The 17,308-nt window shown below is 39.0% G+C and overlaps 1 protein-coding gene across 6 annotated transcripts in view; it reads right to left on the reverse strand.

The window, feature by feature from the left end:
- Positions 1-7,338: 7,338 nt before the first annotated feature.
- IFT81 (intraflagellar transport 81) overlaps positions 7,339-17,308 on the reverse strand; it is a 95,168-nt gene continuing 85,198 nt past the window's right edge. For 4 of the 6 annotated variants that reach the window (XM_033220651.1, XM_033220650.1, XM_033220653.1 and 1 more), the window contains 2 exons: positions 14,889-14,934; positions 7,343-8,084 (listed from right to left, as the gene is read on the reverse strand). In XM_033220651.1, coding sequence (XP_033076542.1) covers positions 7,902-8,084; positions 14,889-14,934 — 229 coding nt within the window. In that variant the 3' untranslated portion in view covers positions 7,343-7,901. Of the gene's footprint in view, positions 8,085-14,888; positions 14,935-17,308 lie in introns of all 6 variants that reach the window. The other 2 variants (XM_033220648.1, XM_033220649.1) reach the window with 1 other exon arrangement.

The following is a 17,308-nucleotide window of genomic DNA, read 5'->3' on the forward strand; positions in this document are numbered from 1 at the left end:
TAAAGCACTCAGGACAGTGCCTGGTACAAGTACATGGAGTGCTCAGTACCAGGTTAGTTGCTTGAATCACTCATATGATCATGGTCATGATTACAGCTTCAGAGAATAAAATTTGTTAAATCTTGATTTGCATAACTGATGTTCATAAAAAGTCCTTTGTAAGTCTGCTTCAGTTTCAGAACCAATAACTGAATTAGGCTGTGCTCTAACAATGAAACAGGCTCCCTCATGAGGAGTGAGCCGCATTGCGGGTACACTGCCATGGCTGGAAAGTGATTTGCTACACGCGCTACAGAACTGATTTCCACACTGGAGAGAGGTTGGAAGAGATCCCTCAAAGCTCCCGATCTAATAAATGATTATATGAATCATTCTGAGGTTCCTTTCAAGCTCCAAAATTCTATGACTGTTTACCAGGATATCACGTGCAGCATTAAGAAGCCAAGCCAGGAACCTGCTGTTACACTCTGAACTGAGGTGGAAACACATACTTTCACTGAAAAACAAAAATCTTTAATTTCTTCCTGTGCTCGGAATAGTGAATTTCCATAGCAGTAAACCGAGTTTGGTGACTCAAGCCTCTCAGCAGTTCTAGAAAGGAAATTGTGAAAATATCGATGTTTGCCAAGAAAGTACTTCCAGTTTGCCAAAAGAGGGAGCATAGGAGCAGAAAGCATATGTTTGTCCAAGTCTCTTAAAAATACTTATTTGGGATCTGCGTTTTATTTTTTTATCTCTTTTGCAAGGATGGGGTGGGGCTAAATAATATTTACAGTCAACTTTCTCTTTTTAAGATTATCTTAAGACAGTAGGGTCAAAGATAAAAAATACATAGGTAACTTTTAATGATCCCTCTCCATCCCCTGAGACAAAACGCTCATCCCAGGCCTGGCTGCCATACACAAAGCAGCTCTAATTAAACTGCTCTCATTAAAAGGAAGAGGAAGAGGAGCTAAGCCAGTATGAGTGGAGGAATAATTTACATATTTAATAAAGATACAGCTTATGTCTCTCCTGGCTGCCATGAATTGTCTAAAAAAGATCTGTTGCATATGTAATCTACTCCTCACCTCACTACAACAATGACGTTACTGATATAACCAAGTTTAAAGAAAGTTAATCATCAGGATGCTATCTTACCCGCTCCCTGGGGCTAAAGACTCCTTCATGCCAGGCAAGATGAATGATGTAAGCACCTAGAATCCTTTGTAGAAACAAGTCATTTACTCACACTCATTAGTCACTAATACAGGGTAGAATGCCTGTGTAAGACAAGGCTTCTATATAAGACACACACCTGCATACAAAGTCATTTTTCTTTTTCTTTTCTTTTTTTTGGGGGGGAGATGGAGTTTCGTTCTTCTTGCCCAGGCTGGAGTGCAGTGGCGCAATCTCAGCTCGCTGCAACCTCTACCTCCCAGGTTCAAGCTATTCTCCTGCCTCAGTCTCCTGAGTAGCTGGGATTACAGGCATGCACCACCACACCTGTCTAATTTTGTATTTTTAGTAGAGACGGGGTTTCTCCATGTTGGTCAGACTGGTCATGAACTCTTCAGATGATCTGCCCACCTTGGCCTTCCAAAGTGCTGGGATTACAAGTGTGAGCCACTGCGCCCAGCCACAAAGTCATTTTTCAATACAAACTTTGACTTTGTCTTTGTAAAGACAGCTTTGGCAAGTTACTAATTTGTCATATTTTCATATTCAATTCAGAAAAATTCTGCAAATTTGTATATTTTTAGTTTCAGCAATATATTTAGCCTTTTATTTTAGTCAAATTACTAAAAAGTGCTCTGCATTGTGTTACCTTAAAAAGTTAAGAAACAGGCCGGGCGCGGTGGCTCAAGCCTGTCATCCCAGCACTTTGGGAGGCCGAGACGGGCGGATCACAAGGTCAGGAGATCGAGACCACCCTGGCTAATACGGTGAAACCCCGTCTCTACTAAAGAATACAAAAAACTAGCCGGGCGACGAGGCGGGCGCCTGTAGTCCCAGCTACTTGGGAGGCGGAGGCAGGAGAATGGCGTAAACTCGGGAGGCGGAGCTTGCAGTGAGCTGAGATCCGGCCACCGCACTCCAGCCTGGGCGACAGAGCCAGACTCCGTCTCAAAAAAAAAAAAAAAAAAGTTAAGAAACATACTTGGGGCCGGGCGCGGTGGCTCATGCCTGTAATCCCAGCACTTTGGGAGGCCGAGGCAGGTGAATCACTTGAGGTCTGGAGTTCAAGACCAGCCTGACCAATATGGTGAAACCCCATCTCTATTAAAAATACAAAAAGTTAGCCAGCCATGGTGGTGCATGCCTGTAATCCCAGCTACTTGGGAGGCTGAGGTAGGAGAATCGCTTGAACCCGGGAGGTGGAGGTTGCAGTAAGCCAAGATCCTGCCACTGCCCTCCAGCCTGGGCAAAAAGAGCAAAACTCTGTCTCAAAAAAAAAAAAAAAAAAAGAAAAGAAAAGAAACAGACTTGGAAAGTGCATAGACCTTAAAACTTATAAATGTTAATTAGGCAAAATAACATATTTATATTTATCTGATAGTTTAAATAAAATTTCTTTTATTATTATCTCCTGAATTAGAGCAAAATAAGGGCAAGTATTAATCTAAAGAAAAAGGTAGGTGTTCTGCAATTTCTGGTTTCATTTCCATATGGATTTGAACAGTGTTCTAAGACCCTTCTGGTACATTCCCCAGACCTAGAAAATACATGGCTTTGGAATTCAGTTGTTAATAGATTTATAACAGAAAGCACATTATCATATTATAAGATTCTTCTTAAAAGACACCATTTAAAGTTGGATTGTTTCCTGAACTAACACAGAAAGCAATTTAAGCAGTGGCCTTTTGAAATTTACAATTATACAGTCAGTCCCATGCAACAGCTGGCAATTAGAAGAAGGAAATCTGTGAACACAGAGGCAGATTTCACAGGCTGCATTCTTCTCCTTTATTTGGGCCATCACATGAAAGACGAATTAGTTTCTGAAATGATTAAGTACTCTGATCAATTAGCTAGCCAGAGTATCAATCCTGGAGGAAAAATGTAATAAGCTCTTCAGTAAGTGCCAGCTGTCAAAGACTGTCAGGGTTAGTTAAAGCTTTTTAATGTTCTAATCAAATCATGAAATGAGTGGAAAGTCACTGCATTAAACCCATTAAGCTGCATTACTAAATGTCCAATGTTACATACAATCTATAAATAACTTTGTACTTTTAGAGTTTTTTTTTTCAATTTGCTTTTCTTGAAGTAATAATGATGTTCTGCTTCAGTGAATAAAGTAATTTGGAGCTGCCTTTGTGTTTAATCCACACATTCTTTCTGTATGGAATAAAGGCGGCAAGTAATAATCAAATCAGTAGAATTCTAAGGATTCTGTGGAGTATCTGTCATTAACCATTTTAAAAATCAAGAGGAGTACCAAAGACAGTGAAGAACATCAAGAGGAGTACCAAAGACAGTGAAGGGCTAAAAAATAATAATCACTAGGCTTAATAATTTTGTGAACTGACTTTCCTCTGGAGGAATAAAATGCTGTTTCTATAAAGGGCATCTAGTCTTTTTCAAATACTTGCAAAGGAATTCATATTCTGTTTAAAGTAGCATCACTTACTATTGGCTTAAAAACAACATGCCAGTAGCCAACACCACACAAATATATCTATGTCGTTATCCAAAAAATGATGATTGAATTAAGGATTTGTTTCTACTCACTGAGACACAGCTTTTCCTCTTTTGGGGGACTGCTGGTCTGCTAGTTGATCTAAAGGCACAAATGACAATGATGGCAGCTGATACTTGCACAAATAAGAGGATAAAACAAGGCAGAGGACCAATTCAAATCACTTATGAACACTGAAATTCTTCTGTTTTCCTTATAAAAATTTAAAAGATATTTCTCTCCATATTTTCCTGGTAAGTCCAGTTCTTCCTTATTCTGATGGACCCCATCTCTTCTTGCTACAGCTCCTAGCATTACCAATTATCTCTAGCTAGTGAGGCCCTTTGATTACCAATAAAAAACCTTTCAAACAAAAATTAAAAGTAGGACACACATGGGAACAGAGAGATCCATATTTTTTACAGGGTAGAAACAATTTTATTCTTTAAAAAATGTTTTTGGTGGTGGTGCATGCCTGTAATCCCAGCTACTTGGGAGGCTGAGGCAGGAGAATGGTTTGAACCTGGGAGGTGGAGGTTGCAGTGAGTCCAGATGCACCACTGCACTCCAGCTTGGGCAACAAGGGCAAAACTCCAACTCAAAAAAAAAAAAAAAAAAAAGTTTTGGGCCAGGCATGGTAGCTTATGCCTATAATCCTAGCACTTTGGAAGGCCAAGGTGGGAGGATCACTTGAAGCCACAAGTTCAAGTCTAGCCTGGACAACAAAAGGAGACCCCATCTAATATGGTTTAGATGTTTGTCCCCTCCAAATCTCATGTTGAAATGTAATCTCCAGTGTTGGAGGTGAGGCCTGGTGGGAGGTGTCTAGATCATGGAGGTGGATCCTTGTGAATAACTTAGTGCCATCCCCATGGTGATGAGTGATTTCTAGCTCTGAATTTACACAAGATCTGGTTCTTTAAAAGTGAGTGACAGGCCAGGCGCGGTGGCTCACGCCTGTAATCCCAGCACTTTGGGAGGCCGAGGTGGGCGGATCACAAGGTCAGGAGATCGAGACCACGGTGAAACCCTGTCTCTACTAAAAATACAAAAAATTAACCAGGTGCTGTGGCGGGCGCCTGTAGTCCCAGCTAGTCGGGAGGCTGAGGCAGGAGAATGGCGTGAACCCAGGAAGCGGAGCTTGCAGTGAGCCGAGATCGTGCCACTGCACTCCAGCCTGGGGGACAGAGCGAGATTCCATCTCAAAAAAAAACCAAAAAACAAAAAAAACAAAAAAGTGAATGACACCTGCCCCTGACCTCTTGCTCCTGCTCTTTCCATATGATGTGCTGGCTCCCCTTTCACCAGGAAGCTTTTGCCATGGCTGGAAGCTTCCTGAGGCCCTGGCCAAGAGGAGATGCCATCACTATGCTTCCTGTACAGCCTGCAGAACCATGAGCCAATTAAACCTCTTTTCTTTATAAATTAGCCAGCCTCAGGTATTTCTATATACTGACACAAAAACAGCTTACATAGCATCTCTAAACAAAACAAACAAAAAAAATTAGCCAGGCATGGTGGCATGTGCCTATAGTCCCAGCTACTCAGGAGGCTGAAGCAGGAAGATCACTTGACCCCAGAAGTTTGAGGCTGCATAGAGCTATGATCATACCACTGCATACCACTGCCTTCCAGCCTGGGCAACAGAGCAAGATCCTGTCTCTAAAAAAAAAAAAAAAAAACTTAAAGACAACTGAAAAGAACTAGCCTAAGATGGACATGCTAACAATTTGAAATTTGAGTTTTCAAATCTAAAGCCAAGATATTTTGAAAAACTACTAAAATTGAATTAAGTAAAGCATGGCACATGAATTTGGTATCTTTCTAAGGGAAACCAAAGAAATCTTCAAGTACCTTGTCCAAATGAAGCAGAGATTGGAAGCATTTTGAACTCTTGAATTTCACTTTGAGTCTTGTGCTACATTTAATATGTGATATCTATATTCTATGACAATTTTTTTTATATTTAAAATATCAGGCCAGGTATGGTGGCTCATGCTTGTAACTGTAATCCCAGCACTTTAGGAGGCCAAGGCAGGTGGATCACTTGAGCTTAGGAGTTCAAGACCAGTCTGGCCAACACAGTGAAACCCCGTCTCTACTAAAAGTACAAAAAACTAGCCAGGTGTGGTGGTGCATGCCTGTAATCCCAGCTACTCGTGAGGCTGAGGCAAGAGAATTGCTTGAATCTGGGAGGCAGAGGTTGCAGTGAGCTGAGATTGTGCCACTATATACTCCACCCCGGGCAACAGAGCAAGAGACTATCTCAAAGAAAAAATAAAATAAAATAACAGTTCCCATAACTATCAGATTATGATGATGATGATGATTTTTTTTTTTTAGACAGGGTCTTGCTCTCTATTGCCCAGGCTGGAGTACAGTGGCATGATCTCGGCTCACTGCAAACTCCACGTCCCAGGTTCAAGTGATTCTCTAGCCTCAGCCTCCCAAGTAGCTGGGACCACAGGTGTGCCACCACACCTGGCTAATTTTGTCTTTTTTTGTAGAGATGGGGTTTTGTCATGTTGCCCAGGCTGGTCTCGAACCCCTGACCTCAAATGATCTGCTTGCCTTAGCCTCCCAAAGGCTGGAATTACAGGCATAAGCCACCATGCCCACCCTGGTTATTATATTATTAAATCTGTAATAGACCAGGCATGGGTGGCTCACGCTTGTAATCCCAACATTTTGGGAGGCTGAAGTGGGCAGATCACCTGAGGTTGGTTGGGAGTTCAAGACCAGCCTGCTGGTCAACATGGCAAAATCCTGTTTCTTTTCCTTTCTTTTTTTTTTTTTTTTTGAGACGGAGTCTCGCTCTGTTGTCCAGGCTGGAGTGCAGTGGCACAATCTCGGCTCACTGCAAGCTCTGCCTCCTGGGTTCACACCATTCTCCTGCCTCAGCCTCCTAAGTAGCTGGGACTACAGGTGTCCACCACCACTCCCGGCTAATTTTTTGTATTTTCAGTAGAGATGGGGTTTCACCATGTTAGCCAGGATGGTCTTGATCTCCTGACCTTGTGATCCACCTGCCTCGGCCTCCCTAAGTGTTGGGATTACAGGCATGAGCCACTGTGCCCGATTAAACCCTGTTTCTACTAAAAATACAAAAATTGGCCAGGTGTGGTGGCAGGCGCCTGTAATCTCAGCTGCTTGGGAGGTGGAGGCAGGAGGATTGCTTGAATCCTGGAAGCGGAGGTTGCAGTCAGCTGACATCACACCACTGCACTCCAACCTGGGCAACAGAGTGAGACTCCGTCTCAAAGACAAGAAAAAAAAATCTGTAATAGATTTTTGGTGAAAATAAGTAATAATCTGGCTGAGTGCGGAGGCTCACGCCTGTAATCGCAGCACTTTGGGAGGCTGAGGCAGGTGGATCAAGAGGTCAGGAGATCGAGACCATCCTGGCTAACATGGTGAAACTCTGTCTCTACTAAAAATACAAAAAGTTAGCCGGGCGTGGTGGTAGGCGCTTGTAGTCCCAGCTACTCAGGAGGCTAAGGCAGGAGAATGGCGTGAACCCTGCAGGCGGAGCTTATAGTGAGCTGAGATCGCGACACTGTACTCCAGCCTGGGCAACAGAGCAAGACACAGTCTCAAAAAAAAAAAAACGGAAAAGTAATAATCCCAATTTAATATTAGATGTTAATACTTACTTTAAAAAGAATAAATTTTGACACAACTTTACATTTTTTAAATAGACATAAAATATGTACCAAGTTTATTTGCCTTTAAATTATACAAACAGAACATGTTAGTCAAAATATTAAATTTTCTTGCATTTTACAGAAGAAAAATAAACTGAAGTGAAACTGTATGAACTGCTGAACTTCAGATAAACGTTTCTTCAAAACAAGTGATACTAATTCCTAAAAGATTCTTCTAAAGTTTTTTAAAAAAGATTAAGAAAAACAGTAAGCCATTGGGTTATTACATCCTAAAAAAAACCTACATGTTTCTTAATGGACATATGTTTACATTTACAGATAGTAAACTTAGTTTCCTGTCTCATAAAACTCAGAAGATGCCAGTGATGTCTAAACTACGGAAAATAATAAAAGCCTCTTTTTCATATGAAAAAACATTAAAACTAAATCTACCTTAACATTATTTTCTACGAAAACTTAATAAAGAATGGCTAATCTGAAAATAAAACGCTATACAAATCAGTTTCAAAAAAGAAATACATTATGAAATTAGGCTTATAGCTAGTGGTATCAAGTAAAACTCCAAACGATGACACAATTCACAGTATTAGCCGGTCCTCTCCTCCCTCCTGAATTACCTGACCAATGGAAGTTTGGCTTTGTTGCTTCAGAAAGCACTGTTTCTTACATTCCATTAATTGTTCCAAATCACGCCACATTTTTGCTTGTTTCATATTTGGACCATGACTTTCTCGTACAACTTTTTGTTTTTCCCGAAGTTTCTACCACAAAAAAAAACCAGGAACAATTAAATCTCAGTTACAGGGGCTTACTTCTACTGCTATAGTCAGAGGAATATGGTATGTTTTCTACACTAGATAAATAATAGTTAGCTAAACCACATACTCCTATAATGTATCAAAACTAAGATTATAAAAGTTAGCTAAGGCCAGACGTGGTGGCTCATGTCTGTAATCCTAGCACTTTGGGAGGCTGAGGCGGGCGGATCACGAGGTCAGGAGATCGAGATCTCTACTAATCTCGACACTAAGTCAACCTGTTTGCCTTTCTAGTTCTCCAAAAAAACACAAAAAAACAAAAATTAGCCACGCGTGGGGGGTGTGCGCCTGTAGTCCCAGCTACTAGGGAGGCTGAGGCAGGAGAATCGCTTGAACCTGAGAGGCAGAGTTTGCAGTGAGCAGAGATCATGCCACTGCACTCCAGCTTGGCAACAGAGCAAGACTCCGTCTCAAACAAAACAAAACAAAACAAAACAAAAACAAACAAAAAAAACCACACAAAACTATAGAAGGAAGTAAGAGAAACAGATACTTAGGAAAATGGAAGAGTATCATGGTGTGAAAAGAAGAATGTAGAGTTTGGAAGTCAGAAGACTTCAGTTTTAATCGGTTTTGTCTCCTCTAGCAGTAAGAAAGGCACTTAATTTCTTGGGACTTCAGTTTTCTCCATTATCAATAAAGGTTAATAGACCAGGCGTGGTGGCTCACAACTGTAATCCCAGCACTTTGGGAGGCTAAGGAGGATAGATCACTTGAGGTTAGGAGATCGATATCAGCCTGATGAACATGGTGAAACCCTATCTCTACTAAAAATACAAAAATTAGCAGGGCATGGTGGCGTGTGCCTGTAATTCCAGCTACTCAGAAGGCTGAGGCAGGAGTATGGCTTGAATCTGGGAGGTAGAGGTTGCAGTGATCTGTGATCGCACCACTATGAGACTCTCAGTCAAACTGCTTGCCTTTCTAGTTCTCCAATGAAAACCAGCTAGGAGGATGTACATGACATATTACTCAAGAATAATGTATAGTTATAGCTCAGATAGCTTTAAAATAATTCGTTTATTAGCCTAAGCCTGAGAAATGTCCACCTTTTGTTTTAGAATTTCCATATACATAAAAATTTCTCAAGAAACCAACAGGATCAGCATATTCTATATACTAAAACCTAATCCTTATTTATTCAAGATATAATTATGGAGCACCTGTTATGTGTCAGGTATGCTTGGAGTTTCAAGTGGAAAACAGGACTCATGCTATATAGGTGGGCAGATCACTTGAAGTCAGGAGTTCGAGACCAGACTGGCCAACAGGGTGAAATCCTGTCTCTACTAAAAATACAAAAATACAAAAATTAGCTGGACATGGTGGCATGTGCCTGTAATTCCAGCTACTCAGAAGGTTGAGGCAGGAAAATTACTTAAACCTGGAAGGCAGAGTGAGCCAAGATCGTGCCACTGCACTCCAGCCTGGGTAACAGAGTGAGATTCCGTCGCTAGAAAAAAAAATAAATAAAATCAGGTGAATAATAGGAAGCTGGGAGCTGGGCGCAGTGGCTCACTGCCTGTAATCCCAGCACTTTGAGAGGCCGAGGCAGGAGGATTGCTTGAGCTGGGGAGTTCAAGGCCTGCCTGGGTAACATGATACCCTGTCTCTACAAAAATAAAAACTAAAAAATTAGCTGGGAATGGTGGTGGCATGTGCCTGTAGTCCTAGCTAGTTGGGAGGCTGAGGTGGAAGGATCACTTGAGCCAGGAATTTGAGGCTGCAGTGAGCTATGCTGTCACCACTGCATTCCAGCTTGGGCAACAGAGCGAGACCCTGTCTCTTAAAAACACAACACAAAAAACAAATCAAGGCTAACAATAGGGGAAAATAAAAGTATTTACTTGATAAGATTATGTTTTCAAGTGACATAATAGATATTGAAATACTTGATAAATTATCATGTATTATAAATATTCTTGTTATTAAATGTTGTATTCTATCCTATCCTGAAACAGTGTATACTCTATTTATGTCCAAATAAATAAAATTGTATGCACATATACTTCAGGGAGCAAGCTCAGTGATTATAAAAATAGTACACTATTAAATAAGCCAAAATCCTTCTCAGAATTGTTTTTGTTACTAACATATTAGACAGTCCACTTGCCAAAACTGTTTTACTCATTGACTCTAAAATTTTAAACAGGAATAAAAGAATCTCCAATACATTGCAAAAATATACTTTGGTTCCATATTACGGCAAATTGAGAAAGGGTGACTGAAAGCAAGAGTAGACCCAAAGTCAGAGACAATAGGTGACAAGGTAGGAAAAAAGAGAGAGAGAATTCAGCCTGGGCAACGAAGTGAGACTCCCCCATCTCTACAAAAAAAAATTTTTTTAAATTAGTTGTGTATGGTGGCACATGCCTGTCATCCCAGCTACTCAGGAGGCTGAGGCAAGAGGATCAGTTGAGCCTGGGAACTCAAGGCTGCAGTGAGCTGGAGTGCCACTGCACTCCAGCCCAGGTGACAGAGTGAGACTCTGTCTCAAAAAAAAAAGAAGAAGAAAAAGAAAAGGAAAAGAAAGGAATTCATTCATAATCCCATGCTCTAGAGACAACTACAGTTGACATTTTGGTAGAAAAGGTGATAGTGCACATAGAGGGAAACGCAGTGTGTCACAAATACCTGTACTGACACCGAGTATGAGAAAATTACCAAGACAGACAGAAAACCAAGCAGAGACACAGAGGCAGAGTGCACAGGAACATCCTCATCCTTTCCTCTTTTAACATAGGGTCAATATACTAGTTGATCTGAGACACAAATGAGAATGCTGGTAGTTGGCACTTGCGCAAATAAGAGGATTAACTAAGCTGAGGACCAGATTCAAACCACCCATTAAAATACTGCCCACCCAGCTATGCATAATGAAAGCAAAGTTAACAGCAAACAGGAATAGAACACAGAATTTTAAAAATATAAATATAACCAGTACATTTTTTGATGCAATACCTGGCATATTAATACATCTATTTAAGTTTACATTACAAATAATGTATCTTACAACAAATATTTTATCTTCATAAACTAAAAAGTATTTAGAAAGGCTGTTAAGGCAGACCAAGAATTTTAAGACTTCTGCACATGATTTTAAATTAAGGCACTATTTAACCTGTAACTTTTCTTATATTATTGGAATAATTTCCTTGTCAAAAAATTCTAACAATCTATAAAAGTTATTTAAAGAACCAAAGACAGGATGTGGGCACTGTCTGTGTCAGAAATATTGCATTTAATTTGCTTCATAACCATGTGTGTTTGAAACCTTTAACTTTATGAATACAAAGTTAGTATGTATATTAGTATGTATATATTTTAAATATTATTATTATTTACATTTGTTTACGGTTGCAATGTACAAAAATCACTAATCACATATTTCATTGTTCTTTAAAGGAGGTGGTGGTGTAGAAGGGGGGAAACTCAGTTGGCCTGAGTTGGTCTATGGATGCCCAGTTTATATTGGCTTAGAGGGCTTAGACTATCATCACTTTGAAAGGCTAGGTTTGTTCTGTCTGCCTTGAAAATTTAGATCTACTCTAAAACATTGAGGATTAAGAAGCTTTGTTTCTTAAATGATACAGCCTGACATCTGAGGAATGAGCCAGTCATTGGTTCACTTGCTTAAATATACTTGATGTTATATTGCCACTTTTCCCAATGATCCTGCAAGAAAACACTACACTGGATGGGGGAAAATAATCTTTAATCAGATTTGGCAATTAAGGTTGGGTCTTTGAAAGGATTTCAGGTTTGAAAAATATTTATGTATGTACAGCATCCATCCAGATACTTTGCAAAAGAAAAAAAAAGAGGAATGTTTTCATATGAAAAAAGTACATTACTTTACACGAAATCTTTGGATGAAGTCCATTTTGGGCCAGGCACAGTGGCTCACACCTGTAATCCTGCACTTTGGGAGGCTGAGGTGGGTGGATCACATGAGGTCAGGGGTTCGAGACCAGCCTGGCTAACCAGGTAGAAACCCCATCTCTACCAAAAATACAAAAATTAGCCGGGTGTGGTGGCACACTCCTATAATCCCATCTACTCGGGAGACTGAAGCATGAGAATCACTTGAACCTGGAAAGTGGAGGTTGCAGTGAGCGGAGATCACACCACTGGACTCCAGCCTGGGTGACTGAGTGAGACTCTATCTCAAAAAAAAAAAAAAAAAGTCAATTTTGACAATCATATCAAATCTTACAAATCCAAAAATCTCTAGTTAAAATATTATACAAATGAATGTTTATAATTTGATTCACATACATGCTTTCAAATATGAAAATTATTTCTTCTTTTCCTTTTAAGTATGGTGTGTCATCCCATAAGTGAAATAATGTACACGGAATTCACTATTCTCCCAGTAAATGGAGGAATCAGCTTTGAGAAGGCTTCCTTTTATTTTTTATTTATTTTCATTGATATAATGGTCACTTATCAACAAATCACAGGTGAACACTTTTTAGAGAAATGGCTAAGTTCAGGTTTGAGAAAGAAAATGTACAGTATGAAATTAGAACATTCTGTCACACCAGAAAACAAAGAAGCCATCAAAGTCTACTAGGGTTTTTTCAAAAGGATTCAAAAGCTGACTTCAGAGGCTTCCACTGGCCAAATTTGAGTACTAATGGGACTAATAATCACAATAGATTGAAACATATCAAATGTGCTCAATCTAAAAGTCATAAGATTACTTTTGAAGGATGATAAAGAACCAACTCATCATTTTGAAAACCAGTAAAGAGTGAATCAAGCAGTTATTCTACCTTTCTTATACGAATGTAACTCAGGGTAAGTAAACAGAAGATAAGGAGAAGTTGCTCCTTACAGAATTATTCCAGCCAATAAATGAAGAAGGAATGACATAATCAGAATGTTACCACTGTGCAACTTTCTAATGAATTATGGATGCAGGAAATGATTATCAATGGCTGTCTACATCATAAGAAGAAAGCCTCCTGACAGAAGTACATACCACCATTTATGAAGTATTCTTGCCAAATATCAAAACATATTTAATCAAGCTTCTAGATCTAACTACCAATTCACAGGATATACTGGGAACAGAAGAACATGCTAATTGACACCAAGGGGTTACCAACAGCAAAGTTCAAAATGTTGAAAACCCACTAGGACAAATTATCAGTTTTTTTTTTTTTTCCTTTTCAACAAAAAATTGTAAGGAAAAAATGATGGGGGAGTAACCTAGAGAGAGCGAGACTTAAGAGAGATATAAGCTAATAACAATGTATGGACTGTTAGTAGGATCCTGATTTAAACAAATAAATCATGGTGAAGTTTGAACATTGGGTATTAGATGTTATGTAATTATTGTTAAATTCTTTTTGGTAGGATAATGGTATTGTGGTTATGTTCAAAAACAGTGTTTATGATACATACTGAAATGTGATGAGATAAAATAATAAGAAGTTTGAGATGTGCTTAAAAATAATTTAGAAAAAAATTGGGGGCAGGTACTGGATGAGACTATAGATAAAACAAGGCTGGCCACGAATTTAATAATTAGAGTTGGATGATGGATATATATGGATTGATTAAAATACAGGTTTGAAAATTTCGATAATAAAGGCTATCTTTTTTTTTTCCTTTGAGATGGAGTTTTGCTCTTGTTTCCCAGACTGCTCACTGCTCATCTACCTATTGCAGTTTAAATATGAAGAATTGAACTCTAAAGTGATTAGAGGGCTTGTTTAGAATCACAAGTCTAAGAGTGAAGCCAAGTCACTTGATGACTGGTCATCTTTCCTCTGAATTATTAGTAAGCATATGTTTTTTCTTTTTTTCTCCTAAGAATGCAAAGCTGGTGTCTTTGTTAAACTCGTTGCTTTATGAAGTCAGCTAGAATAACTAATCAGTTGGTCATTTAAGTCCTGATGGTCAAGGCCATAACTTACTCTCTACCACTTCTTGGAGTGGCTCAGAGAACTAAGAACAATAATCATACAGTCCTATTTCAGTTACCATCTGATAACTCTGGCAGGAGGGAGATGAGTATCTCAAGCAAGGTTTTTCAGTTGTTTGTATTAAATAAATTAATGTTTGTAAAGGGCTTAGACCAGGGCCTAGATCATAGTAAGAGCTTTATGTTTATTAAATAAAGTAAATGAATAAATTTGTACCTATCACATAAAGAGGTATCTGAGAATAATTTTTTTTTTTTCTTTGAGATGGAGTCTTGCTCTGTTACCCAGGTTAGAGTGCAATGGCCCAGTCTCGGCTCACTGCAACTTTTGCCTCCCGGGTTCAAGCGATTCTCCTGCCTCAGGCTCCAGAGTAGCTGGGATTACAGGTGCCTGCCACCACGCCTGGCTAATTTTTGTATTTTTCATAGAGACAGGGTTTCACCATGTTGGCCACGTTGGTCTTGAGCTCCTGACCTCAGCTGATCCACTGGCCCTGGCCTTCCAAAGTGCTGGGATTACAGGCATGAGCCATCGTGCCCAGCCTGAGGATAATCTGAAAACTGTAATGCAGAACATTATTATGAACTCTTTGTGATTTAAAAATAGATAATTTTTTCTTTAAAAAATCCATTGTGCCTTTATTTCTATAAAACTAAATTCTTAAGGAAGTCTTCTATCTTTAAAAAGAATGAACAATTTCCTCTCAAAAACTGTACTATGACCTTTTGGAAAGAATGACAGTCATAAACCATACACAGTACTGAAAGCCTGAATCACTCAGACACATGTAAAAAAAAATAATAATTCTTACCTTTCCAAGGTTTTCTTGTTCAGCAATATTTTTGGTATACTGTTCCCTAGGGAGTCAACATAATGATTTACTTTCAATTTTTACTTTCAATCAATAATTTGATCATACAAGTGAATTATAAATTAATATATCTATCTAAAATACACTAGGCAATATAGTTTAGGGTACTGGAGTCAGAATGAAACCCATTATCAAATTCTTTGTCTTTCGCCATCTTTAGTTCTTCAAGTAAATAGTAATTTAAGGAAAAAAAAGATAGCAAAACATTCCATAGGAAATTAAGAGAATTAAAATGTTAAATACTATTTCTGGTTAATCTCCCCTCAAAACAATGGCAACCCATTTGCTTAAATTACACATTGTTTTTGAAGAGGCTTGTAGAAAGGAGAAAGGATATACATTTCAACTAAACATTAAGTAGCACCTAATCTTACAATTCTACTTCTAGGAAGTCATCCTACAAAAATATCCCATAACTTAAATAAACATAGAAGCAGATTATTTACTTCACCAATACTTATAATAGTGAAAATATGCAAACAAACTAAATGTCTGTAGATGGAAAAATGTTTAAGCAAATTATGGCACATTTATTCAAACAAATAATAAGGAGTTATACAAAAGAATGAGGTAAGTCTATAAATACTGAAGTGGAAAATATTCTAGATCAAGAGAAAAACAGTATATGTAGTTTAATCTTTTTTTTTCCTTTAAGACAAGGTCTCACTGTGTTGCCCAGATTGGAGTGCAGTGGCATGATCACACCTATTGTAGCCTCCACCTCCCTGGCCCAAGCGAATCTCCCACTTTAGCCTCCCAGGTACTGGGATTACAGACATGTGTCACCATATTGGGCTAATTTTTTTGTAGTTTTTTGGTAGACACAGGGTTTTGCCATGTTGCCCAGGCTGATCTTGAACTCCTGGGATCAAGCAATTCGCTCATCTCAGCTTCCCAAATGCTGGGATTACAGGTGTGAGCCACCACACTCAGGTGTAGTTTAATCTTATTTTTATATACATATATATGTATACATTTGTGTATACACACATACATATAACATTTCCCATTCATTAACTAACACACATATATACAGATGTATCAGCAAACGCATGGGAAAAGAATATGGCATAATGTACACCAAAGTACTAATAGTAGACATTTCTGAGGCATGGCAATATGGACAGCATTCAACTTCTGTGCACACTACTTCATAATGGTTACTTTTGTTTTTACAAGTATTTCTTTTGTAAGCTAAAAAAATAATAATTTTAACGTAAAAATTAAAAACATAATAACATTGTATTTTACTTATAAACAAAATTATATTTCAATACTATTTAAGACAAAATGTGAGATTTAAAGCAGGTGACATGTTAAGGATAAAGACTGAAGGATGAGGGTAAAGGAACACACAACAAAGAAGAGACTGTTTTTCTGTGTAAAGCTACACTGTAGTATTTAAGAAAAAAGTAAACAATATAAAATTGGGACTCCAAGAAATCATAAGCCACAAAAAAAGAAAATATAGCAGTCTAAGTAAAGGAAAAGTTTGCAATTAGTCCTGATGAATCCTCATTTTCGGTGGGGCGTGGTGGCTCATGCCTGTAATCCCAGCACTCTGGGAGGCTGAGGAGGGTGGTTCACTTGAGGTCAGGAGTTTGAGACCAACCTGGCTAACATGGTGAAACCCCATCTCTACAAAAATACAAAAATATAAACTAAAAAAACACAAATAACAAAAATTAGCCAGACGTGGTGGCATGTGCCTGTAATCCCAGCTACTGGGGAGGCTGAGGCAGGAGAATACACTTGAACCTGGGAGGTGGAGGTTGCAGTGAGCTGAGATCGCGCCACTGCACTCCAGCCTGAGCGACACAGCAAGACTCTTGTCTCAAAAAAAAAAAAAAAATCTATATCTATATCTGTATCTATATCTATATCTATCTATCTATATATATATCTATCTCTGGCTAGAAGACAGATCAGAAAATCAATAGTTCAAGAGCACTTATTTCCTTCTTTACTATTTATATCGATAACTTTGGAAGAAATAGAACTTAATTTATAAAAATTTTTATTTTTGGCCGGGCGCGGTGGCTCAAGCCTGTAATCCCAGCACTTTGGGAGGCTGAGACGGGCGGATCACGAGGTCAGGAGATCGAGACCATCCTGGCTAACACTGTGAAACCCCGTCTCTACTAAAAATACAAAAACTAGCCGGGCGAGGCGGCGGGCGCCTGTAGTCCCAGCTACTCGGGAGGCTGAGGCAGGAGAATGGCGGGAACCCGGGAGGCGGAGCTTGCAGTGAGCTGAGATCCGGCCACTGCACTCCAGTCCGGGCGACAGAGCGAGACTCCGCCTCAAAAAAAAAAAAAAAAAAAAAAAATTTTTATTTTTTAAGAACAAATTTAACTTTT

The sequence above is a fragment of the Trachypithecus francoisi genome, unplaced genomic scaffold (assembly GCF_009764315.1).
Source record: "Trachypithecus francoisi isolate TF-2019V2 unplaced genomic scaffold, Tfra_2.0 Lachesis_group11, whole genome shotgun sequence".
Classification (NCBI taxonomy): Eukaryota; Metazoa; Chordata; class Mammalia; order Primates; family Cercopithecidae; genus Trachypithecus; species Trachypithecus francoisi.